Raw genomic sequence first — 27464 nt, 5'->3', positions numbered from 1 at the left:
AGTCTGGAATGTTCGGGCGCTTTCGGGCGCTTTGGCCGCACCCCCATAGGGCGTTTGAGGGCGCTCTGGACTGCAAAGGGTTAAGGAATACACATCGATGGGTGTATCTAAATTCCAATTGCAATGGTTGATAGATCTGACTTTCAATTGAAATGAAGGATTGTATAAAAATCTGCTTGATGAGAATCTGTCCTATTTCATAATCAATATTATGTATGGCTCTGCATGAAAAAAGTTTATGAATGGATTAGTCTTGATATCAGAAGAAAGTTGAAATTACAACATGAGACTGGAAGTGGGGTTCTAAAAATGACCAGACACCACTTACTATCACCAAGACTTAGCTCTTCTATGCGCAAAGTGAAGTCTGTGATGAAAACATGCAGGTCAAAGGTGAACGATGCTGTTTCCAAATATTTCAAGATTTTGACATTCTTGAAAAGTAAGGTATGACTGAAAAGTAAATGAAATGTAATGTATAACTGGGTACTATCAAGACTGCTTATACATACCTGCAGATCTAACATAGCAGAAACCATTCTTTTACAGTAAGACAAAGGTATTTCACATCTCTGATGGAGTATGGTTTCAAACTCTCTGCTTGGTATCTCATCAAAGTGAAGCTCTACAAATCAATTTCTGAAGGCTCTGGACAAAACCTAAGTTTAGAGGAAGGGAGTCAATATGTAAAAAACCGATCATCTCCACAGGGTCATAAGTTGTCAATTGTTCTGGCATGATACACAAATTTTAGATGACTCTTGCGCAAAGCAGAAAATGGATGTATACAGGTAAATTGACATTGAACAGAAATTAACCAGAACTTGTTGGCATCAAAGGTTGGTTACTAAATATGTCACTGTATACATAATATGGCTTCAGCCAACAGAAATTCAGGCAAAATTTTGTCTCTTTACACCCGTATTAATGGTTGCCCTGTGGGATAGGGTCGGTCCCCTGACATATGATTTTCATGTCAATCATCGGATTGGCAGAAAGAGGGTACCAATTTTGCCGCTCTTGGAAGCATATTGTTCAAGAGTCTGGTAAAAAGAAACTGTGGTAAAATATGTATTTTTGCACATTAACGGGCCAGTATCTGTAACTTTCACAGTTTTTTTACAAATATTTATCGACAAAAGGAGTAGACAATTTTTTATTGTACGTCGATCGCCAGTTCTTGTTCTACTTCCCAAGGCATGTCTAAACACCTACTATTTCCTTGTCAAGTCAGTGTCAATATATGTAAACTGCAGTGTTCTTGTCAACATGAATTCTAGTGTGGACCAGAATTCACTTGTCAACAATAAGAATGCTGTTTACACACGTACAGGCTGAGTTGACAAGCTGAACGCTGTGTATTTAAATATGCTTTGAAGATCAGAAAAAGAGAAGAGTTGGCATTATAAACGAAAGTGGTAATAACAATATTAAACATTCACAAAATTTACATCTAATTACCCAAAATTAAAGTGTGCCTATTCATATAACTCTGTACCAACCTGACTACATGTATTTACTTGTTTACTTGCTTTTCCTATACACACCTGGTCAAAAATAAATGTCTGGTTATAAATTTCACAGGAAAGTTTAAGCCTACCTTTCTTCCGTCGTACAGTCCCGGCGGATTCTGAGTTGCAAAAAGCATGAATCTCTTGTGTGCTTTCACAGTCTCTTGAGTTTCTGGAATAAACAGCTCTCTGTTGTCATCAAGAAGCTGTTAAGACGATGACAACGGTAAGAAGAACCATGTCAATAGTGAATATTTTAAAGAAAGTCAAATGAAGATAAAAAACATTCTCCCATTTTTTGTGGCACATTATCAAACTTTGATTTGCAATTTATCATATTATGGTGATAAAGCAATCACAGATTAAATCCTGTGGCCACCAAATTTTAGTCAACCTTTTTTCCTACTATGGTAATGATGAATAAGGATAAAAAGTACAGTTACAGAAAAACTTGTACCAGATCTGAAATTGTTGAGAAAACACTGATTGTCAGAGTACCTCTAAAAGTTTGTTTGAAATCATTAAAAGATTATTTTATAATCAACTCCACTAACACCTCTGATACATTTCCAAATCATCATTCCATAATTAATTTAAAGTCCTTTTCTTGTTTTGAGTCAGTTGCCACAGAGCACTTGAATCAGAGTTTCAAACAACAAAGCACACACATAGCTTAGATAGATCATTTTTTTTAAAAAGTGCAACCTACACGATTGAGGGCTTCTAAAACATCAGTTGGAGCAAGGTTTAATTCATCCAGAATAATCCAGTGACCTTTACGCATGGCAGAAACAAGCACACCTGGTGTAAAGAGAAATATTTGCATAAAGTTAAAATGGTTATCAGGTAAATGTCACTGTAACAGACACACCATGTTAAATTAGTGATGGTGCAGATTTATGAATTGGGTGAGGTTCTATGTGTATACATATATTTTTCAAGTTTGCATTATCAGCCATAGGTTGGATGCACACCAAGGAATATGATGGACATGATAAGATATGGAACACTTAAGTGCTAATTCTAATTTTGAACATGTGTTCAGATTTTAAAACTGGAAAAGCCATAAAATAAAAACAAGAAAAAAGCACTACCTTCTTGAAAACCAATTTGCCAGTCTCATCAGCAGCATAGAACCCAACACACTCCTGCAAGTCGGTGTGTTCATGATTGTTGACTCTGACACAGTGGTTGCCAGTGGCTTTGGCAAGCGAACTGACAAGACTTCTTTCCAACTGAAGTTTCACCTTGCAATAGAACTGGGTATCTCCTAAAGATAGGAAGAAAATGAACAATTAGTACACCAATTACAATTGATCAATGTTTCACAGACAGATATTTGTAAGCACACACCGCTAAACAGAATATGGCGTTCAAGGAAATTTAATATGCAACGGTGGACAAATACAAAGCAGTGATAACCTAACTACGGAAAGTAAAATGTCAAGCAAAAATAAGAAAGTAAAAAACTAGGCAAAAACTATGTCATGACTAAGTACAAAATAACTCGAAGATTGGGTGAGGGATCTCCGCCAGTCTGCTTCCGGGGCAAAGGTTTGGGTTGCAAAGTTGTGTTTGCAGACCTTTTGAAAGCCGAAAGTGAAAGTGGTTCCACCAGGCCGGTGGAGACCACCTTCTTGAGTGGGGGTACATGCAATGGACAGCCCAAGCGGAGGACAGTTGGACAGACTGGACGGAGAGACCCCCATGAAAGTGTCTGTATGTATGTATGTATATATGTATGGAGTGTGGATTGGTGACGCTCAAAACCAAGTTGACTCGCTTGGTTCAAGATGAGAGGATGGGACTCATGGCCCAAGGGGCAGCAGCACGGCTCAGGGGGAGTTATGGGCTCTGGGCCCGAGGGGCTGCAGCACAGCTCGGGGGGAGTTATGATCTGGGGGACAGGTGCCCCTGTGCGGCCCCAGCATGAGGGTGCAATGATGTTAGGTGTTTGTGCAATGGGGGGTGACGCTCGAGACCAAGTTGACTCGCTTGGTTCGAGATGAGAGTATGGGATAAGAGCCCCGAGGGGCGGCAGCACGGATCGGGGGGGAGCTAGGGCTCCCGGCCCGAGGAGCTGCAGCTGGGGGGACAGGTGCCCCTGTGCGGCCCCAGCATGAGGGGTGCAATGGCGGCTGGTGCGTGTGTAATGAAAGTATGGGGTGACAGCCCAGTTGGCTACAGAACGGCTCGGGGGGAGTTATGGGCTCACAGCCCGAGGGGCTGCAGCACGGCTCGGGGGGCTGGGGGGACAGGTGCCCCTGTGCGGCCCCAGCATGAGGGTGCAACGATGTTTAGTGTTTGTGCAATAGGGGTGATGCCCAAGGGGCTGCAGCACGGCTCGGGGGGCTGGGGGGACAGGTGCCCCTGTGCGGCCCCAGCATGAGGGGTGCAATGGCGGCTGTTCCACAGACAGAGCTTACTCGCTCTGCTGGAGATGGAATATTGGGACTCCGGGCCCGAGTGGCTGGTGGTATGGCTCAGGCATTCTCGCAGGCCAGAGCAATAATTTCCGCTCCGCTGACCTACGCAAAAATCAAGCTCTGGCAGATTACGCCGGGAAACTGCGGAAGTATGAATGGGGGTTAATTAATTATTCATGAGAACATATCATCAGAATTAGCCAATCACGAATACGTTTTACAAAGTCATGTCGGGTCGTAAGCTCGTCATTGTCTGTGTGTACACAATCGAGCTTTCAGGGCCTGAGATCCTCTGGTTGTGTTGCACCTCTTCCGATATATGTTGCATTAAATCCGCCAGCTTTCAAAATTTTGACTGTTTTTCTGTCATGATCGAGAGCAACGGCGACACCATGTGAATACTATGGCTTCGATAGGTACACAGACTACAGCCATCAACGAACCCTACCCGGTCCCACTGCAAGGTCGTCCCCGTACACTCAGTGTGACTATTTTCGGACGATCTCGGTTGGACATTCAAAGACATGCTGTTCGTTGTACTCACTTTGCTCCGTATTGATAGCATTTTACAATTCATGATACCGCATATTATGTCAGGTGACGCTGCTGTCCTGTTTTGAATAGTTAGTTTTTTTCGGTAGAAGCTATTTCGGGCGCTATAAAACTTCGCGAAGTTAACACACCGTACGATCTAAAGCAACACACAGAGACAGCCCATATCCGATGTAAGCACCATACACGTCGAAATATAGTTGCGTCGTCCATGGGTTGAACGTAACTAATTTATCACAAAATTTTTACAAACAGTTTTCTCAACACATCGAAATTGAAAAACGAGGGTTTGAAGTTTCAAAATATCAATATTTAGCCCCTATAATCACATTCCAAATACGACGTCCGATTACTACGCACTCACTATGGAGTCAACAATTTGGCAACTTTGACCCCCCAAATACCACTTCCGTCCTGTTAACAGTTTTAGGATAAACACAATAAAGTTTCGAAGGGTATGGTAATAAGATTTCGTACTGCTCGTTATTTGTGAAACGGCTTTGGGCGAAATTCACTATACCCTGTCCGAAAATTGTCACCAGGTCACACTGAGCGAGTGTACGCATAAGCTTATACGTGTTCGTACCCGCTGAACTGCAACACATGGAACAGACTAAACCTCTCTTGGTTTGATTCCGTTGTAAGCGTAACTTTTGTGATGAATTAATGAAACATAATCAGACTTGAACAACTACGCAATTTCCCGAGATCTGTGATTTCGGCAGTGTTGAGACGATCGGGAGCCTAGCGTACATTTGTGATTTGTATCGCGGAGCACCAGCTCGAATGAAAGGGCCCAATATACCATTCATACGTTTCTAGCTCCATGTATACCCACAGCACGATAAGAAAGCTTTCAGTGTGAACCTTAATGAAGAGATCGATACATAAACGTTTATACATAACTTGTGGTAAAGTAAATTTATGATCAATAGTTTTGACCAACGGGTTTTACACAGCGGTGTTGTTCTACGTCTGGGTCGGACACTGTGCATAGCGAGGCGTGGGGCCAGCTGCTCCAGTTATGCGATACCCTTCGATATAACGCCCGTGAAACACGATGGGCCGGACGGCCTGCCATGCCTGGTACCATACAGACTTGCCACCGCTGGTCCTTGTGCAAAGAAACCCATCTTTTCCTTGTAAAATAATTATCAATGGCGTCTTTTTGGTGTGAATAGAGCGGTTGAGTCCAAAAACATTAAACATTTACACATTGCGCGCTCTTCGTCGACAGTGAACGCTGTGTGGTGGTAAGCACCAAGATCAGCTCTGTAACGGGCAATCTGATTGGCTCGTAGGTTTTTCCTCGACTATCATAGAGCCTTGCAGCAATGCGTGAACGCTAAACGTGGCCAGTGATACCACGGCCTTTTCTGCGTTGGGTGATAAGACTCGCCGAAGAGGGCGTGGTGTACGACGATGGGCTCAGGGGGAGTAATGATCTGGGGGGACAGGTGCCCCTGTGCAGCCCCAGCATGGAATGCTTCTGAATGGTGTGTGGGTGGCAAGTGGCCCTGCATGGTATGTTGGTTGCAGGTGGCCCTGCACAGTCCCGACAGGTTTGAAAGGTGCGTATGAGGTACAAGAGCAAAAAGAAAGTGGCTATCAAAGTGGCTACTAAATAGCTATGGCGTAGTCAAAGCTTAAAGATGCATGACGAAGCAGGCTTTTGGTGTCCGAATATAAGTAAGGTCACAGTCACTGGACCACCTGCCCAGAGTCTGACTTTGGTGGTCTCGAAGGTGGACATGTGCTGCCGTGGTGCATCCAAATGAGGCTGAAACCTGAGTCAAGAAAGCAAGGAAGGGAGCAAAGCGGTGAAAGTCACTTGGCTTAGCGGTACTTTGAGGAAACGGTGGATTGTTGTGACTTGGCATAGCGTAGACTTAGTGGCGAATAGACAGAGCTTAAACCGGTGTGCGGGGTATAAAAGGCCCCCTACCTCATTGGAAATTCATCATGGTGCTTGTGTGACAACTTGCAACAGCTAGGCAGGCCGCTCCGCGAAAATCACCGAAAATGAGTCTCAAGCAAACCTTACTGACATTGTAACAGCTCCTACTGTACTGTAAACATAATGGCCACAAAATGATAAACCAGACATAGCGTAATTCTTCGACATGGCGACGATTTTTAGGGAAAATCAATGTCAGGACAGTCAGACGCGTTCGCTAAAAACGGTCGTTACTAGTTTCAAACAGCTGTCAGTCACCGAGGGACGCGCAAAGCTGCAAATGCGCAAACATTTGTTGTGCACACAAGATCGATTACAAAAAGTAAACCAAGAGCGTATCTACCGTGACAGCTAGGGCCATACCTTAGCGAGGAAAGTCGTAGTAGCACTAGTACTGGGCTGCAAATGCATTTGCGGTCTTGTTTTAGAGTCGAAGATGTAGCAATGAATGTTCAACTTGTTTTTGCAGTGCCTACGACGCTTTGTGTTCGTGGTGTTGGTTATACGGTAGCTATGCATGGCAGGGCTGTGTGTTACCGCCGTTATACGGCCTGTGGTGGGAGGCCGTATAACGCCGGTAACACACAGCCCTGCCATGCAGAGCTAGTTATACGGAGGCCGTGTACCCAACGCCGGGCACACAGTGTCGTACGCGGGGCCGGGCTGGGTGAACGGAACCAGGAGGCGCAGTGCTTGGAACACGATCTAAAACGACACAATCAATATACGGTAGTTCCCTTTCTTGAAAAATTGGTGGCCCTGAAAAGGGCCGTTTGGTTTGTGTGTGCAGATTACACACGCTATGAACTTATGCCACCTACATCCACCGATGGCCACTGTATGGCTGGTTAGGCAGGTTTGGATACAGTGACCGCACTTGTTTCAACACGCAATCGGGCATTACTTGCCGTTTCGTGACAACAACCCCATCTGCCTGCATCAGCTCAGCTTTTTTGGACAAGTATAGGTCGTTTTTCCAAGCGCCTCTTCTGTCCAACATTGTCCAATACTTCTTGTAAATGCGCTTCCTGACGCCGGCATTTAGGACGCTTGGTCTCTGACCCTCACCAAGCCACTCTTGCCAGGATGTCGTGACGCAAGGCTGACACAGACAGGACTCACATTCGCTGCAGTTAGAGTCCCTTGGGACTGCTACTACATCGGTTGTAATGCCACTGTCATTCAGAAGACTGTCGGCGACGATGTTGTCATGGCAATTGCCCTCGAACTCTTCTTGAAGCTCCCAACTGTAATGGGCGAACAAACCACGAATAGCGTGTTCTTGTTCAGAGTTTACTTTCAGGTGCATCGAACGAGACATGTTGAACACTCGAATTCGGAGACTCTACTGAGTCATGATCGTAATAAAATTGTTTTAGCAGTAGAAATGCCAGACATATAGGCGACATAATTATGAATATTCATATACCATAAGTACTAACGAGACAAGTTCTAGTTCACCAAAGTTGGGAAAGCCTGATTACCCAACAAGTCTAAAAGCAAAGGAAACAATGGGAAACAGACACCTCGACTGTATCCTGTGTAGGTAACCCGCCAAAAGTCCCTGGTGACGTCTTAGACGGCAAAAGCGATACGATTGTCAAAGTCTATGGTGCATGGTGATGAGAAGACATATAAAACTGTAAACACATTTCGTAATTTCATTTTTTATCCTACCGAAACGTTCCTGCAATTGAAAAGAGTTGAAATTATCTCATAGATATCGTCTCCGAAACAAGTGAAATTGTCTCATTGCGTATATGCCCAGTAAGCCCTTAGTTGTTCTACTTTCAAACTGAGGTGGATCAGGTACTCGACTTCAACGCATCTTTCGGATTAGGAATTTTCATGTAAAGTTCTGGACGACCACTTTGTGTCTTTTAATTGCTAGTACTTGTTTGAAATTTCTTACGATTACGGTGACAGGTTTTCCAACGGCATAACTAAAATTCTAATCGTGACGCCAAGGCCCAATGACATTTCCAATGAGGCTGTACAGAGTTTACGTCATCGTTCTTCATGAATATGCAAATATAAATATTAATCCGCAGTTTTAGATTACGCTTGTGAAAATTACGTATGCAAAGATGATGGAAATACTTCTTAGTAGGCGACTGCTAGTGTAACAGTGGATACTAAAAAACATGTTCACGACTCAGAGTACAAGCTGCAAAAACAGCCATGTATATGCAACATTGATAAAGTTTGTTTGCATCAAGCAGCAGTGTCCGATGTCGCGAGCGTATAGCTATATTTAGTAACAAACCTGTAACCGTGAACTGCTCTACTAGGCCAACATCGACACTTGCAGCCTATAATAATTGGTGCGAATTGTAGTGTTTCTAAGATTACCATTTGGTCTAGGACATTTATATGCTGCAGGTTTTATACACATTTTCAAAGTCTTCCTTCGCCTAATATCACAACTAGCCATTATACCCTTTTCGATCTGTCACGTACGAAGACTTTTTGAACGCTATCGACACATAATTGAAAGGTAGAAAAACTAAATATGACCAACAATCTTGATTCGATTGCTGTAACAGGCAGATAAAAAAGACGGAACAGGTAGATGTTCTTGTTCAAAATTTGTCCAAATTCATCATAAAAGCACAGCAGCCCCTCTAGGGACCGCGATAAAAGCTGTAAAATATAAACATACCCGGTATTTCGATAAATACCACGCTACAAAGCAAAGTACAGCGTGACACATCAAGATGCTGAAGCTTAGAAGATCCCATGCTCTCCTATATTTGTATATCGCTACGAGTATGGACGTACCACAAACAATCTATTCCCGCAAAGAGAGACAGCGAGACGGAGTATGGACGTACATCCGATCTGTGGTACGTTCGAGGACGGAGTCATTTGAAGGGTTATGCGACCAGTATAAACTAAATAAATTGGCATATTGGTGAGCGATATTTTAAATTGAGATAGCTTTTTTGGGGTGGGTTATGCCAAAAGAAAACATTTTCTTATCATGTAGCATATTTGGGATTAATTTTACAAGTCACATTTGCACTGTAAAGGTTAGATGTGCATAATAAACTAGTGCCATTGTGAGAATGTAAGTGTTATTTTGAAGGTCATATTTCCATAATAAACTATCGTCTTTGTGAGCGTCATTTTTGAAGGTCATATTTCCATAACAAACCATCGCATTCGTAAGCGTCGTTCTATAAGTCTTTGCCAATGTGAAGGTCACATTTACATAATGAAAATTTGTCTTTATAAACTAGTGCCATTGTGAGAATGTTAGGTCATTTTGAAGGTTACATTTCCATAATAAACTGTAGTGAAATGCGGGCTTTCGGCCGTTGGCGGCGCCCTCCTGCACAGGTGCTGCGCCGCCGTTGTATTCATGGAATGCCAAGCCTCGCATGTACATTACGCATTTCCCCTCACCAACAGCAGAACGATATACACCGCTGAAGAGAGCAGACGTCCTTACGTAAAGCCTTCTGCGGACCACCCAGTACGACAAAGACTGGTTAAGTCCACCGAGTTTAATACACTGGGTAACACTATAATTGGCACTGCGACTTTTCCGAACCTTTGTGGGAAAAGGCGAGAAAACTTAGAGTTTTATTTCTCTAAGTAGAAGTCGGAGTACCTCACGGAAAAACTCGTGACGTGGCCTTCCACTTGAAAGTGATACGAGTAGAGTTACGTGGCATATTCATAATTGAAAGTATGAGTATACGAGTAGGTAGAATACGCCAAAGTGCTTGGAAAGTTTTACGAGTAGAGTTGGGACGCCCAAGTGCTCTTTTGATTTCAACACTTGCGCCAAATAAATTAGCTGTAGCACAGTTTCTTCGGGTGAGAGACTTAGAAGCTAGTGGCGGCTAAGAGAAAATCAAGAACAAGCTTCCAGGTGTTGCAGTAAAGCTTGCGACGGAACAGGGGAAGGCAACCTCGCTGTAACTGTTTTAAGTAAGTTTCTTCATCTGGGTGTAAGTTCATTCGCTCATTTTTGGGTGAAATAAATTGTTGGCGGGAAATTTTTGTGTGGTATTTCTGTGGTGGCAGCCAGATTTCCTCGCACCTTTTTCTTGCTGACAATAGCGAATTACGCACACCACGTTTGCACTGCGCATTTTTGTGCGGTCAACGAAATATTCACCACCAGTTTCGGAATTCTACCATTCAGTGGTGCAAAAAATAGCGTAATAGGGGAACATTAACATCTCAAGTTCTTTTTTCATTCTGTGCTCACGAAACATCAATTATAGACCGGTGACGCACAGTTCTTTGGTCATTTTAAGGGACATTTATTTTTCCCTTTCCGTGTCTCGTGTCCATTCTTTCGAGACATCGTTTTTTGTATTTTTGTACACTCTGTATTTTTGTGCCTCGTTTCCCGTTTTTGTTGTAAAACACCTTTTTTATTTTCGAATTTCAAGACATTTTTAAAAGGTCGTTTTATAAAGAACTGAATTTTTGTTGTGTTCCGACCTAGCTATTGTGCATTTTATTGAATAAAGAAAGCACTTTCAGTCAATTTCTCTGCAAAGTCACGTAACATTTTGCTGACATATTGTGGGAAATTTGAGTAACACTCCGACAGTATTACATTATTGTTACTCTGTATTTTATTGCGAGTAATTGTATTTTACAGTGCCAATTACTATAATCTATATATTGCCCTGTATTCCATTTCGGGTAATATTTGAGTATTTTAAATCATCTTTCTTTATTACTCTGTACTGTACTGCGGGTAATAAACGTTTTTATTATTAGCACCAGTTCAACGATAGAACAACACAAGCTTTTGCCAGGCAATTATTGTTGGCATTACGCATATTTTTGTTTCTGTTGAAATAGAATACTGGTGTGTAATTTAATAAAACAACACAAATCATTGCCAGGCAATTATTGTTGGCATTACGCATATTATTTGTGTGAAATAGAGTACTGATCTGTAACTTTATATTTGGAGTTAAATATTGCATCTGGCGCAATCATGAAGATTGATCTAAACACCTGCACCGTTGAAGACCTGGAATACTTACCTGGTGTTGGAAGAAAGATTGCAAAGAAGATAGACAAATTGCGTCAGAAATACGGTAAGATCACATATGAAATGGTCTGCTCCATACCGAAGTTCACCCCTTCAGATAAATTTATGGAGATGGCCGTTTTCGAAACTAAACGGAAACACCAATCTTCACCACATGCCATAATCCCACCTACTCAGGGGGAATTGGACAGTGAATCCAAAGGGAGTATGAAAGACAGCATGGAAGAGTGGATGGATAGGGTAGATAAACTGACCCAACATCATGAAGCTACCCGAAGACGTACATGGCGGGAACTTCCACAGGTAGGTATCAGACCTTCCGGAGGGAGAGTTGGCGTAAACGTTATGCAAGTCGGAGATGGCAAGAGAGGTCAGATTTCGGTGATTATCCACCAGACCATCGGGAGTTTCCAATGTCTCATCAGCCGACACCCGACCGATATCCTCCAACTACTGGAGAGTATTATGGGGGCTATGAGACAGAAGTACCAAGGGAGCCAGCATACTACCAGCGTCGTAGAAGGACAGATCAATATCGACCATCTATCCCCGTATCAGTGCCCAAGACTTTGGTATATGATGGGTCTGGTAATTGGCGAGCGTTTCAGCTGAAGTTCACCAAGTTTGCTGAGACGCAAGACCTGTCCTTCAGTGACTGCAAAAATTATCTGTGCTGGTGTCTGGATGGCAAGGCAAGTGATTATTACACCATGATCACCGAGCGTAATGAGGAGATCAGCTACCATGAGCTGATAAAGAAGATGGAGAAGCGATTCGGTTCACGAGATCTTCCCGAATCGACCCAGCTTCAATTCGCCCAGTCAAGACAACATCCAGACGAAACTTTAGAAGAATGGGCAGGTAGGGTATATTCTCTTGCAGCACGTGCCTTCCAGGATTACAGTGACGCTACCTTGGAGCAACAGGCTGTAATGAAGTTCTGTCAAGGATGTTACGACCGTGAAGCAGGTGAGTCGGTAGCCAACCAAAGACCTGCGAGCATCGAGACAGCCTTGGACAGTATCAAATGGTACCAATACAACCATAGAGAAATATTTTGTGCCAGAACCAGCAGAAGAGAAGTGCGGTTTGTTAGTCCAGAGCCAGACCGGACGAGGGACATTTATGAAGTGCGGTCAACATCCCGATATGACCAAGAACGAAGGAGGTCACCTTCTCCAGAACAACGCATGAAGTTCCAAGCTAGTAAGACAGATGGAACAAGTGCAATGGAGGGGAGGATGTCACGCATGGAAACCCAGATGTCTGCTATGAGTGCGACACTACAGACAGTAACGTCCCAATTAGCAGAACTAACAAAGGTGGTAAGTCAAAAACAAGCTCCTAGAAGCCGATCACCATCTCCAAGGAATCGAGGCTGCTATGGTTGCGGAGAAATTGGACATTTCAAAAGGGACTGCCCACACCAAAGTCCAAAGAGGGCAGAAGCACCTGAAAAGAAAACATTGTCCAAGCTGTTAAACACCAAAGGGTCAAGCCTGGAGGCCTGAGTTTGGCCCATAGCGATACCAAGGGCCTCAACGCTTCTAAGGAAGAAAAGAGTTTCACCGAAACAACACCACCTAGTGAGCTGGAAAAAGTCTGTGAGAAAAGTGTGTCACCAACCTCTACAGGGGTGACACCAGGTAATAAAGACAGACCGACCACTGAAGTACCTCCAAGCTCTGATGCAAGGGATGAAACCGAGCAAGCCAAGGAAGCAACAACAAATGTTCAACATCAAATTTCGGAAGCTTCACTGGCAGAGGCGAATTCCAAAGAGCAAGAGGACACAAGGGACAACACCGAACATGCCATGGAGGTAAGTGACACATTGAATAACGAACAAGCAAACTCACATGTTCCATTGGCAAACGAGTCAGAAGTTTCTTTCACCTACACAGATAACAAGCCTGTACCAGAGGTTGTTGTGGATGATGTTGTCCGATTACCAACTGGCAGTCCTAAAGGTAGGAACCCTAAAGCTCAGCTGGTAAGTGGGCTAAACGGAACTGGAGTACCAAAGATACAAAGACCAACAGGATACAGTACTCCAGTTACAGGGGTGGCCGAAAAAGGGACAATGAGAGACGAGAGGGACTGGCCTTGGGATCCAGGTGGCCTGTCCAACATTTCTACAACACAATAACTGATGAAAAGAGATTACGACCTTCGGGTGAAAATGCACTCCTATGAAGCTGGTGATCCTATCTATCTGCTGGACGCAGGATCCGCCAAAGGGACGTGTCCCAAACTTTGTTCGCCTTGGAAAGGTCCAGGAATCATCATTGCTACGCTCACACCCTACCTGTGACTTTTGCTATGAATGGTTCCACGGAGCATGTGTGAATGTTACACCAAAGGATGTAAAGACACATGACATCTTTACATGTCAAAACTGCAGGTAAGAACACCCGGCATGCACGCAAATTGGCAAAACATTAAGGTGTAACTAACATGCACTCCGAATTACTTCTCTTTTCACAGAAACAATGGAGCACTCCCGGCGACATCGTGGGGGTGAGACCCGTAACCTATCTTGGGCTGAGGTGGAGGACCGGAGGACCAGGACCAGGACCGGATCCTCCTGCCGCCCAAGAGGTTAGTGTACGGGATCGGTATGGCCAACGTCCCTTACCACCGAAAGGAGAGGATGCTGATCCGCCAATACCAGCTGGCTGTTCAGCGAAATCACTGGCGCTGGGTGGAGGACACCTGGCGAGAAGCGGACGTCGTCTTCCCTGAAGAGTGGTTGTATCGGCATCTTCTACATCGGGATCCAAAGAAGAACAGGATCCCAAAAAGGCATAGAGCTCATCCACCAAGCTCTTCCACGCATGAGTCTAGCCGTGATGTCCGCTTGAAGACCCAACCCGGCTTGATAGTTGTCAAGCACATACATCGATCGTCGGGGGAGGTCATCGAGTCATCAGAACATCACGGCACAAAGAAGGACTCTCCCTCCAGAGGAATATCATCAACATCCAGGGGAGTCTCACCATCAAGACCAGCTTCGCCCCAACGTAGAAGGAGGGATCAACCCCCAGCTAAGGACGGCGAACGGGCGAAGCCATCTGCACCCCTGGCTCGTACTTCCGAAGAAAGGCAGCGTCATAACATCAGACCTGCAGCTGCAACAACATCTGTATCAGCAACTCGACCTGGGGAAAAAGCTAGCCGTCAAGGGCAACCCAGGAAGGGTAGAGGGAAATCCTCTGTAATGGAGGAACCCTCCAAGAAGACTAAGAGGAAGTACGAGGACAGTACTCTGGAGGTGACTATCCAGCGTGGAGGAAAGCGGACGAGGCGCGTGGTAAATTGGTTTGGACAGGATCAGCGGGGGCAACTACCAACATCAAAGGTCTCCTGTCAGCAACCACACCCAGCCAAGCGTACCTGTGTATGTCCAGTTCCTGGGTGTGGTAAAGAGTCAAGAAAGCTAAAGCGTCATTGCTTAGGGGCTCATATCCATCCGAGCCTACAGGAGAACCCCCGTATCATGAAGGCAGTTGAAGTAACCAATGCCCTGCTCAAAATAGTGGGCTGGATCCTTGGACCAGAGAAGACCATCCTCGACCTACTCCAGCACGTCAGGAAGCACTGTCTGAGGAAAATCCCTCAGACCTCTGTGCTGTCCAAGGCCAACTGCCTCATGATGAAGAAACTGTGCCAGGCCAATGGATGGGCTACACCGTCGAAATTCCAGCTACATCCGCCCAATTCACCGGCCGTGTTGATGCACTGGAGGATCCTCGTCATCCTTCTCGGCCGGTTAACAGAAGAACAACGGGCTGAATTTCGACAGGTAGACGCCAAAGGGGCGGAGGCCAGAGAAGAACACCCAACCGAAGAAATGCCAGTCCTGGAGGGCCCACCAGAAGAGTCATCAGTGGGTGAGTATAAAGCTCCAGTCAACCTTTGTAGTCCAGCCCAAATGGGGGACACATTGGCAGAACAAGAACCAATGGAGGAAGGAGAGTGTAGTCCAGCCCTGATGGGGGACTCACTCACAGTAGCGGTTAACAGTCCAACCCATGAGGGGACGTACAAATTAATATGGAGGGTAACAGTCCAACCCAAAAGGGGGACGTGCAAATTGTTAACAGTCCAACCCAAGAGGGGGATTTGCAATTTGATGTAACTGACATGGACAATAGGGAAGGCATGACCTGGGGAGATCAGGTAGAATTAGCTGCTGAAACAGACCAGCAAACTGACCAACCTGTTGAACCAGTGAGACAGGCGTCAGTTTCAAATGGTCAACATTACCACCAGCTCTTAGAAGCAGCTGATTCTCACTTCCACATTGACCGAGTGCTGAATAAACTTCGTGGTCAAAACTGCCCTTCCACAGCATGGGAATTGACCGAATGGCCAGGTGGCCCTAAGGCAGAATTCCCAGTGAAAGTCATTGGGGGCGTAGAAGTTTATTGTGACCCAGGGCATTTTCCATCAAACTTGGAGCGACCTAGGGGGTGGAAAATTGCAGTAGGGATACACCCTAAGAAAGCCCCTAGCGCTGATGAGCAAGTATTTAAGACCTTAAAGCAGTATGTCTCATCATCACAAGTTTCAGCCCTGGGAGAAGTGGGCCTGGACCGAACAGAGCCAGCAAAGTTCTGGAGCGTCCAAGAAAGGGTCCTGGCTCGTGCACTCGCTATGTGTGTGTCAGAGAAGCCCTTAATCCTGCACATTAGGGGGCCCCATGGGGATCACTATGGGTCAGATGTCCATTGTCAAGCCCTCCAAATGGTAAAGGAATGGTGTTTGCCACGGCAACGTATTCACATCCACAACTTTACAGGTACCATCAACACAGTAAGGCGGTGGACAAAGGCTTTCAAAAACTGCTACTTCGGATTTTCCATCATAACGGCCAATTTTGACCAATGGCAATGAAGAGCATTGAAAGAAGTGCCCAGTGATCGGTTATTGATAGAAACCGATTCTCCGTATCTCGGGGGCACTACCATCAGCACCCCAGCCTTAATAGGGGATGTTGCCGTAGCTGTTGCCAAGACAAGGGGTACTGATTTGGTGCGCCTCCTTAAGGCAACAGTTAGCAATACAAGGCGAATTTATCACTAGGGATGGTTTAATTACTGCCAGTAACATTGCTAGCTGGCAGCTATTTTAAGTGTCAAGGTTAGCCAGTATCATTGCTAGCTGGCTGCCTTGTAAAATTAACCTCTCAGTTTTTTAGATCCCTAGAATACCCATTCCTGCAGAAAATAAAAGAGGGGAGAGTGTAGTGAAATGCGGGCTTTCGGCCGTTGGCGGCGCCCTCCTGCACAGGTGCTGCGCCGCCGTTGTATTCATGGAATGCCAAGCCTCGCATGTACATTATGCATTTCCCCTCACCAACAGCAGAACGATATACACCGCTGAAGAGAGCAGACGTCCTTACGTAAAGCCTTCTGCGGACCACCCAGTACGACAAAGACTTGGTAAGTCCACCGAGTTTAATACACTGGGTAACACTATAAAACTATCGTCTTTGTTGTGATCGTCGTTTTTGAAGGTCATATTTCCATAACAAACCATCGCATTCGTAAGCGTCGTTCTGTAAGTCTTTGCCAATGTGAAGGTCACATTTACATATTGAAAATTTTGTCTTTATAAGCGGTTCTGTCGACAGTCTCCTCAGTCTGTTGTAGCGGTAGTTTCGATGATATTTCGTCAGCATCTTATCACCAAGGCCAATTGTGCAGTCGACGTTCCGTCATATCTGACCAGCGAAGCTATCAGAGCACGAAATCTTAGGCGAGTACGCGACAAGCCCAAACGTGGCAACATCGATTTCACCGCCCCTTCCGAGAGAGAGAAGTTAGAACTGCAGCAGAAGTTCAACCATATACGTACTCTTTTAGGAGGGAGGTTAGCGAAGGCAAGCAACTACGACATGCTGCTTGAACTAACACACCTCTTCATCCAGAAAAACTCCCCTGAAGTGACGACGGTCGACGATGAGTTTGAAGACTCCGGCATTTATCAAGCTACTGACGGAGACAAGACAACGGAACAGATGCTGCTAACAACACCATCCTCTATCCAAAATTTGGTTTCTCGTCTGGGTGAACATGGTAGGGTGTGTGACGCAAAACTTCAGTGCGTCAAGACAAACATGATGGGTCATACTGGACGCCTGCAGTTCAAGTGTAACACTACCAACTGTGAACCACACCGTTTCTCCTGGTATTCATCCTCTTTTCTGCCTAATGGTAAATTCTTAGTGAATTACAGGTAAGATACTACTGATTGTTTTTTAATATCAAATGACTTATTCCATTTTAATTTTGATAGAGGGGGATCCAGCGAGAGAGAGAGAGAGAGAGAGAGAGAGAGAGAGAGAGAGAGAGAGAGAGAGAGAGAGAGAGAGAGCAACGATGATGTACACTTATTTATATACGTTTTCATCAATGAACAATTAAACGTCGTGCTTTAATATCATAAATTGTTTCGTTACAGAATGCTGCATGCGATCACATCAAGTGGTCTACGAGAACAGCAGTACGAGACCATCTGTGGATGTGCCAACATGGGCTTTAGCAAGAAAGACTATAGGAAGACATGTAAGTATATACGAATATGATCGTTTGTCACTTACGTAAAATATCATTAGAAGAAACAAATAATGCGTTTTATTATAAATGTAATCCGTGAAAAGTTGTGAAAACAGCAAAAAACACCAATGGATATAACGACATTGATTTGCAATTTTATTACTGTTTTAATGGTCCGTCCACTTTCCATTTTCAGTCTACAGAATGTACCAGCCAATCGTTGCTGAAGCTGCTCAGGAAAGCAAAGAGAATGCTTTATTGGAGGTTTGTACTTTCACTTCACAAAATATGGCAATGCTTGAAAAATCAGGAATCCATAGTACTCCATCGTTTTTTGAAACTCTGAGTGGTTACTTCAGGTACACTATACAGCCAAATTGATGAAAAATCAAGTTTGCGTAGATGTTACAACTTTATTTCGCCACTGATATTGTCCTTATAATTCTAATTCCCTTCCTCGGCAGGAAACGGCCTCATATTATGAAGTTGGAGAAATAGAAGTGATGTCGGATGCACGCCACGCGACAAGGAAGAATGCCAAACAGAGTGAAATTGTATTTCTTAGTGATAGGTAGGTTAAGTGTTGATTTTTTATTTTTAACGGTGTGCATGCAGACATGGATGTAAAAACAGATTTGACATGTATGGTCCATAAATAGTTACATACCTAGTACGATACAAATGCTAAGACAAAATAATACTATAAAAATGACTCTTCATTTTGTGTGTTTTTTCGTGAAAGCAGAACGCACAAGTGCATTTTCAATGCGGTAATCACCAGGGACGAGGATGACTGCACGCAAAGACATGAAATGGGTGGCGTTAGGAGCTTCTACCAATGGGCAGATGACAATGGTGAGTATTCCATAATATTATACTAATGTAGCTATATTGCAGATCAATCGATCCTTATCGTTTTAAGAAGTAACTTCTGCGATTCACAAAATTGAATTATTATCAGAAACATTTGTCATTTATACTGTTTATACTTTTTTCCACAGGTGTACAAATAAAAGCACACGCACATGACAGAAACGCATCAGTGAACAAATATCTCCGTGAGCAGAGGCCAGACGTCATCAATTCACTAGACACTTGGCATGGTGAGTGCTTTTAGATTAACCGGATTTGTACTACCTCCACCGTAATTTGTGAAGATTTTGTCGACATGTGAGGCTATGATCCTAAATACATGCAATTTTTTTAATAATTATTTTTAATGATAACCCTACCTGTCTCTTTTAATGTTATCATTTGTACCATTTTACAGTTACAAAAGAAATAGGAAAACAACTAAAGAAGATAACTGGTGGTGCTCGAAAGAATCATGGGAAGATATGGCACCAAGAACTAGCAGACAAAGGTAATATTTTTGTCTTTCCTTTGAAGTGAGATAGGCAGAGTTTTAATGCAGGACATTTGTACACTGGTACTGTGACACAACGTTGGCGAGAGTTGAAAGTATATACTATTTCTGACAAATATATGGCGCAGTACAAGATTCAGGATTCCCTTTCTTGATCGCAGATTATCTATTATTCCCCGCACAGGAGCATCAATAAAAACACATTTTTATTGGTGCATGAAGCGCAGCATGAACTTCTTGCAGGAACAGAACGAATGCGAAGAAACACAAGCAGAAGCCGTGCAACTACTACGGAGGAATCTTCTGAACATTGTGGATCACTATCGGGTAAGTAAAGTAGACTGTACCATCAATGTCATATCAAAGTGTTCTCTTGTAATTCAACTAGTTGTGAATGAAACACAGAATTTACCCACTTTAAATTATATTTCAGGGTAACCATGCTCAATGTCATGAACAATCAAGGTGCAGCATGCCTGGATATGAACCATCACATCGACTTCTTGAGAGTCCTGTTGCCATCAATCTGCTTACTGATTTCATTATGAACAACACAATTTACAAACAGGCAGGCGCATACATTCATGTAAGTATTCTTTATGTGTTCATTTCATCAGGATGATAATAATGATAATAACATGGCTTACCAATATAGTAACTTTTTGTATCAGAAGACGCCGAGTCCAATAACTTCAACGCGGAATACAATAACTTTAGGTGTTATTGAACACTAGTTGACCTTTGACCTGAAAACACCTTTCCGTCAACGCGGAGGAAAAGGAGATATGATTTTTCAAAGTTTTTAACCACAGATATAGTTCTAAACATTCAGTACTTTACGAATGTATAGTGATCAAACCAAAAGCTGTGAATTTAAGTGAAAATCTGCTGCTGACCGACAATATATAGGCCTACCTCGCGTGCACTAGGTTCACTGCACTGCGCTGTGCAGGTTGAAATTCCATTCTGTAGGCTAAGCGGACGTGCTGAACGCTTCCAAATCTGCTCGCGACCGTTCAGTCACAGTGCAGTGCGCGACTGGCATCCAAAAAAACGCTTTTAACTTCAACTTTTCCTTATAAAATTGGGAAAAAGGTGTACAATGCGGTTATTCGCGAAATACTGGGATTTATATCCTCGTACATCATATCCTTCGATGTCTCGCTAGGGGTCTCGGACAATGCCTTGGCTGCACGATGTACTCGGACATAAATCCCGGTATTTTGTGAATACCCTTGTGCATTGCATAACAAAACGTAAGGACATGAACCAAATCGTTATTCTATTGTTGGATTACACTTTTTTTCAATTATATGCTGATACATAGAAGTGTTATTTTCTTGTAATTAAATGTGAGGTGGAATCATAGATAATCTGAGCTGTAGTGCATTGCTTCCAAAAAATCCACTTACATTGTTTCTCTTCATTATTTCATTGTGCAGTGCAAAGATACTCACTACGTGGAGTCATACAACAACGTCTGTTTGTTATACCAGAACAAGAGGGTGGTTTTCAGTAACGGAATGTACAGGATGAGAAGTGATCTTACAACATTAGACTGGGTAATTAGTGCACTAGAATCTATCATTTTTTCAGCAATACTTGTTTTATGTAGACAGTCCACAGTACCTGGCTCACTGTTGAAGCCTGTTGAAGCACATGTTACACACCGTACGCTAATTGTAAACCCTCGCTTGTTGTGCGGCTTGCATTTAGTTTTCAACAAAATCTACTACCTATACAATCTGCCTAAAAATTTTAAACAAAAGTATTATTTGTAGTCTAACTTCGCGAAAACATTAAATCCCTGAAATAAAATATGTTGACAATTTCTCGACCACAACTAAATAGATGCGTAGCATAATGTTATGGGTCCTTTCAATATACATTTTTATTTCAAGTATATGCGTATCAAAGCTCTGTAATATGTGTGTTTCTTGTTTTCTTTAGAACGAAAACGTTGACCGTCCCGCAACATCAGTGACTTTTCGCCACGACGCACGCGCCCCAAGAAGGAGATAAGCGAAGAGAAACCTTACAAAAAAACGCTATCTTTGGAGGGATAACATCTGGCACATGCTTATGAGCTCGACCGGGTTGTAAATCATAAATATTGTAAATATGTAAAATAAAACAGTGTTATCAGTCATAACATTTTGTACTGTCCAATTTATTGCGAGTTGTCATCACTGTATGCAAGGCAGTTTCCTTTAATTTTAATATTTCACCAGGTGTAAAGTTTCTCAGCTAACGAATTTGAACTCCCATCTAGCGGTGTGTTGATGATGAATATAGATGCAACAGTGTGCTTTGGTTGGACAATGAACCAGAGGGTGAAAGGTATCACTAAGAGCAGGCGTGAGCAGGTTATGCAAAACTAATTTTATAACTTTGTTGTGAGAATTAATAGGCATATATCCACCATTATAATAAAATATGGATTACGGATCATGATCAGAAGCTACAACATTTATCTGTCGTGTGGTACGCAATCGATGGTAATAGGGAGGTGAAAGTATGACCACATAAGCTTCATTAAAATTTTTCAACAGACCTCTGCTGCTAAAAGCCCTTCAATGTTATCAGTCTTTTAGTTGAATTTTGAGTGAATGTTCTTTGTTTGACAGAGGACTTGAAAGGTCGGAAATGCAGTCTTGTTCTAAATTTACAGTCACTCTGAATTGTGGATCACTGGCTCGGCAACATCCCACGTTTTCTCTTGGCATATTGTTGATACATAAAGTGTTATTGAAGATTGTTACATTATTTTTTTCAACGTCGCCAACCAGTGTGTAACCCTGCCTCAAAAACAAGTGTATTTGCCCGCCTAAAACAGTTCAAGGCACGGTCTCTTTTGTGGAGGGACCGTGATGGTCAAGAACTAACAAATCATTCACTGCGACAGATAAAAAACAGAATCCTGGGATTTGAGTAAGACAACGATGTATGGCACAATCGATTTTTCTGTGGAATATGAGCAAAATCGATTGTACAATGTCATAAGCTTGATTATGTTCCCTTTGCAATGCATAGTGTTCAGTATTATTTCAATGTGGTTGAATAAAAAGGAGACAATGAAGACGAAGGAAAATCCGCAAATCTGGTTGAAAGAAAACCAAATGTAGTATCACTCAAACGCCGCTCACCAAATGCTTTCCTAAATAAAGAATTCACATACGGAGCAATGAACTTTCCGCCTCTTAGTAAATCGAGAAATGGTACAGTAGCCGACTTAATCCAGTCTCGTTAGACATCGTTTCCTAGTCGACAAGGTCCACTAAAAAGGCAAAGTAATAGTATATCGTCGTGTTACTAAACATGTCACACTCGTTCTGGATGAGCCCAGCATGCCACATTAGTGATCGGGCTGATGTCAAACGAAAGTTAACTCGCGACTTTCCAAACCCGCACAGAACCAACGCGCCCGATTCCAACTCGCCCGTTGTTTGAGACGTATAGTAATAATATATCTGGTGTTATTCAACGTACCTTGCGTTGTATTTTTTACGGACTGTCTAAATTATAATTGGCTATTGACACAATGCACGCGGGGCGTTTTGGGCCAAAATTCACCACTTTAGCGAAATAAACTGCTGTTCTCCCACCCCAAGTGTGCGGATCTCTTGGCTCGTAGGTAGCGCAAGTTGAAATCTCAACTTCGACATTTTATTGTCTACAATCTGTAATATCTCGATTGTGCAACTTGAGATCACGATCGGTAAAAGCTGTAAACCCCTGCGTACGATGCTGTGTTTTCCTGGCGTTATACGGCTTCCCACCGCAGCCTTGCCGACTGCCTTGACAATACCTAGCTGTGGGTCCGCGGTGTTTTCAGACGGGATTCCTGCCTGTTACGTACTGGTTTACGATTTTAACCCCGCCTAAAAGTCAAAAGCAGCCCGTAAAAGGCAGGAATCCCGTCTGGGAACACCACAGCTATGGACCCACAGCGCAGCTAGACAATACCTATGACACGCAGTCCAAATTTGTACCACGTACGAAAAAGTACTAAGTTTGTGTATACCTTATCTGCCGAAATCAGCTCGATTCCGATCTATGCCCACCCTAATAACTCTACCGCACACAGACTGCAAAAAAATTCTCTCTTGATGTCCCAAATCGTTAGTTTGCCAGCGATTCACGGTCAAGGGCTCAGTGGCCGGCCATATTGTCCTACATGAACGTATCCATCGAGCTCCGTCTCTAGCTCCATAACGTAAGCTTACATATACATTGCGATACAGTCTGTGAGCAGTTTACCGGTTGAGTTTATTCGGGTAGGCACAGAGCGGAATCGAATAGAATTTTTTCTTGCGCAATCCGAATTAAAACCGCATGGCGCCTGTTCTGTTTATGGCTGTCAGCGTTAGCAAGGTTGTGGTGGGAGGCCGTATCGCCCGAACACACGGCATCGTACACGCTAGGTGAAGTTGCTGACCGCGACCACGCAAATATGAATTGAGAAAGAAGCCCACCACTGGCCGTTTGTGTCCCGCACACAGTTCTAAATGATGCAAACATACTGCTAGCTGCAGTGCAGTAGCTTGTGTTCTTCTTGATCGTACCGTTATTGGCATTGACCGTGAGCAGGGGAGCAAACAGCTTACACAGATACACCGCCAGCACTCAAACCGTTACGTAAACGCTTATTATGCACAACCATGCCCATTAACCACCCACTCAAACACGGCGTTAATCCTGATCCCGGTCCATTTCGAGCGGGGCTTTAACGATGACGGGTTTCGTCCGCTTTGGATGCCTTAATGTTTAAAGAAAGGGCATCCAGATGGCTGTGAGTGTGGATTAGAACTTGCAGGTCGCGAACATGCAGGTTATATGCTGTTTAGAGGAGTGTCCAGAGCAGGTGAATTCGCTACAGCAGAGGAAACCGAAGAAGGCTAAAAGGAACGCAGATTCCAGCAGGAGGTCTAAATATGGTCAGTACACGGTTGAGCAGAGCAGCAGGCACAGATGTCGCAGAAGATCAAATGAAATGGGTAGGTGAGAGCGTGACGATGGTCCTTGTAACCGTTGAATTCCCCGTAACGCAGATTCCTGGACGAGGTCTACATATGGTCCGTACACTGTCGAGCGGAACAGCAGGCACGGTTGGCGCAAAGATCAAATGTAATGGGTAGCCGTTGGCATGACAATGGTCCTGCAGCCGTAGAATTCCCCGAAAGGTGTACTGGAGATGAAGATGGGGCTGGTTGTTAGTTGAGGTGAGTGGATTTGGCAGACCAGCCATTATGCAGTGATGACGGGTGACAGCCAGATAAACTTTGATGGTGGAGTACTTTAGGTGAAAGTAAGTACGCAGTGGAGGACGAAATAGAATAGCAGGTCTTCGGAGATTGGCGGACAATGAGGTGTCTGTACATGTGCTGTACACTGCAGAGAATTGTAACCAGGATCGTACTCCAGTTGCGTAAGATCAATTGTCCGAGGGTGCCCTGTGCAGCAGAGGGAGCTGCTTGGCAAAAGTGTGTCATGCTAAGGTATATGGTACAGACGTGAAAGGAGCTGCAGTGAGTTGTAGGGCTTGCTGAACGGTGCATATGTAGTTCTAGCTGAAAGGAGCAATGGTGCCTGTCGTGTGTAGACTGAAGCTCAGCTGCAATGGGTTGTAAGGCTTCATGAAATGGCGCATCTGTAAATGAGACAACAACAGAAAACAAACATAGGGCCAAAGTCCCTGATGCTACTATAGACATGGATACAAAATTAAGTATTTCCTGACTGTATGAAATTATCTCACTAAGGTCATCCTAGGGACTTGTAAACCAAATATTAAAGCTGTCTGACCAGCGGTTCTGAAAAAACAAGCGACTCAACAGTTGACAGAGCTCTGCTGTGTTATGTAGAGAATAACCTTTTGTGACACATGTATTGATGAAGAAGGTGGATATCTTTGATAGCTCCTTTCAGGATGGCCTGACCAAAAATGGAAAAAAGAATTCCGTAAAAATACAGATTTGCATATTTCATCACAATTTTAACAAATCTAAGTTGGGTTATCCCTAGGGACCTGTACACAAAATAACAAAGCTGTCTGACCAGTGGTTATGAAGAAGATTTTTTACCAAAAACGCCTTTTTTGGCGCTAATTTGCATATTTTCAACAATATCAAGTAAACAAGATTTGCTTAAATCAAGATTCACATCATAAAAAAACAGCATATCTGTCAGGTTATAAAGAATCTTAAGCTGGTTATCTTGATCAGTATTTTCATCCTATTAACCAAGCAGATTTTAACTTTCAAATTAACATTGCAAGTAAGTTCTGTTGAATAAATTGAGACTGTATGTACTCAGAGAAAGCACACTGAAGAGACAAATGTTTGAAACTTAAGAAGTTCAAGGTCATCAAAAGCATTATAAGGAATCATGTAACAGTTTCATTGCACTGTTTACATATATTGCATAATTGCTATAAATAGCACATGAGGAATCTTACAGCCCTGCTTTACCATAAAAACCCTATCACTTTGACCACTCTTTTAATTGAATTGAATAGTTTCTATCTTAGCCATCTTAGCTCTGCTTGACGTTGTTGCCGGAAGTAGAGGCTTGTCCAAGGAGGTCAGTGAGAGGGCGCTGCTGTAGTAGATTTGCTATGTTGGGCTATGACGGCCATGTCGGCCATCAAAGTCTGCAGGTTGGAGAACATTTTCCAACGTCACGGCTCCAGTTTGAGGAATGCTTCGTTCGTTGATATTGCAGTTCCGTCCTATGGCGCTGTAACGGCGACTGAAAGAGGGTGTGTTAGACCGAGAGCAGGCGTTACTACGCTACAGTGTCCAGTGAAGATGGGTAGTCTGACGTTTTTTGGCAGCGAGATGGTCAAGTGTGGTAAACGCCCCTTTGCTTTGCGTCCCTGATCTTGAACGGGTCACTAGGTGGACGTACAGTGTTACGTGTGGTGCAGACTTCTTGTGCGTTTTCGAGGAGGCATTGTCGACGTTGGTACGTGGTAAGATAGAATACAGCAGTGAATGGAAGGGTGGATAACGGAAAAGACGAACAGCAGGGAGTATTGTAATAGCTTGGCAGGCAGCCTGATGGCCTAGAATGAATGAACTTGGACCAGGAGCATGAAGCAAGGCTGAGATCAATTGCCATGTGCAAGAAAAGATGGGAGCTAGATAACGGGTGCTAAGATGTCTACGTCAGCAAGATGGGTAGTTAGATAGCCGGTACTAAGACGTCTACGTCAGCAAGATGTGCAAAGTGACTTCGGGACATGTTCGTTCTGCAGGCGGCCTAGCTCCGTGGACTTACAAACTAGAATTGTGTTAACACACAATTCCTTATTTTAGGCCCACAGACTTTTATTATAATAACTTTGTTGTCTACCACTTGTGGGGCTCGTTTTGAAGCTTATGGTGTATGTAAAGCTGTGACCATCTTCATTTTGTGAAAATTGAAAATCGAATTTGTCCCACAGAGTTAATACAGGGATGATGGCTGTTAAATACTGGGTAATTAGTACAAAATTTTACACAGTGATCCTTGATTTTTTACTTGATTTTAAAAGGGAATGGTTCAAAGTTTCCTTACGGAGAGCTTGAGCAAAAGTTTACATGTAAGTTTTTAATATCAAGGCACAAACTTCAGGAATCTATGTTGACGCCTTGGGTATACTTTTCACATCAGGGTTGCTCCTTTGACCCTAACAAACTTATTGTACATGTAACAATCACACAGTACTGTTTACAGGTAAACCAAACACTTTCCATCAAAATGTTGAAACAAACATACCCTGCAGATGTTATCCTACTGAGATCCCGGAGATTTGCCCGCACAGATGGAGTCAGGATGTAGTTTTTTTGGAATCACTGGCTCCAAGTCACCTGTTGAAACACAGTATCCTTCAATTTTGGTAAAATTTGTGGCAGCTGGAGGAGGTAATGGTTGCTTGAGGACACTCTTGATGTTGCTACGGCCGATGATATGTTTACAGATGAGCTGTTCAACAACCGGTTGTGAGGATCTATCTAGCTGAGTCAGGAAACTGAGACAGAAACTCTGAACAAATCAGACATACATAGCAGATAGTGAGT

The 27464-nt window shown here is 43.5% G+C and overlaps 1 protein-coding gene and 1 long non-coding RNA gene across 2 annotated transcripts; one reads left to right on the top strand and one right to left on the bottom strand.

The window, feature by feature from the left end:
• Positions 1-1598: 1598 nt before the first annotated feature.
• Positions 1599-27464, bottom strand: LOC139142918 (uncharacterized). The gene is made up of 4 exons (XR_011554497.1): positions 27163-27464; positions 2606-2781; positions 2221-2312; positions 1599-1717 (listed from the first exon to the last, which is right to left on the bottom strand). It is a non-coding gene; the product is annotated as an uncharacterized lncRNA (long non-coding RNA).
• Positions 16991-21684, top strand: LOC139141509 (uncharacterized). The gene is made up of 11 exons (XM_070711102.1): positions 16991-17715; positions 17941-18044; positions 18232-18299; positions 18500-18606; positions 18781-18890; positions 19037-19138; positions 19306-19398; positions 19586-19728; positions 19835-19987; positions 20844-20963; positions 21352-21684. Exons 1-11 carry the CDS (start codon positions 17141-17143, stop codon positions 21421-21423), a joined length of 1647 nt encoding a protein of 548 aa, XP_070567203.1. The 5' UTR covers positions 16991-17140; the 3' UTR covers positions 21424-21684.

Source organism: Ptychodera flava, chromosome 10 (assembly GCF_041260155.1).
Source record: "Ptychodera flava strain L36383 chromosome 10, AS_Pfla_20210202, whole genome shotgun sequence".
NCBI lineage: Eukaryota > Metazoa > Hemichordata > Enteropneusta > Ptychoderidae > Ptychodera > Ptychodera flava.
This window is presented reverse-complemented; position numbering and strand designations above follow the sequence as displayed.

Bases quoted from the DNA above. Each gene is read 5' to 3' on its own strand.
- LOC139141509 (XM_070711102.1), top strand. From the start codon at position 17,141: ATGATATTTCGTCAGCATCTTATCACCAAGGCCAATTGTGCAGTCGAC. The intron at 18,045-18,231 runs GTAAGTATATAC...TTCCATTTTCAG, and splicing joins GAAAGACTATAGGAAGACAT to TCTACAGAATGTACCAGCCA. The intron at 20,964-21,351 runs GTAATTAGTGCA...TGTTTTCTTTAG, and splicing joins ATCTTACAACATTAGACTGG to AACGAAAACGTTGACCGTCC.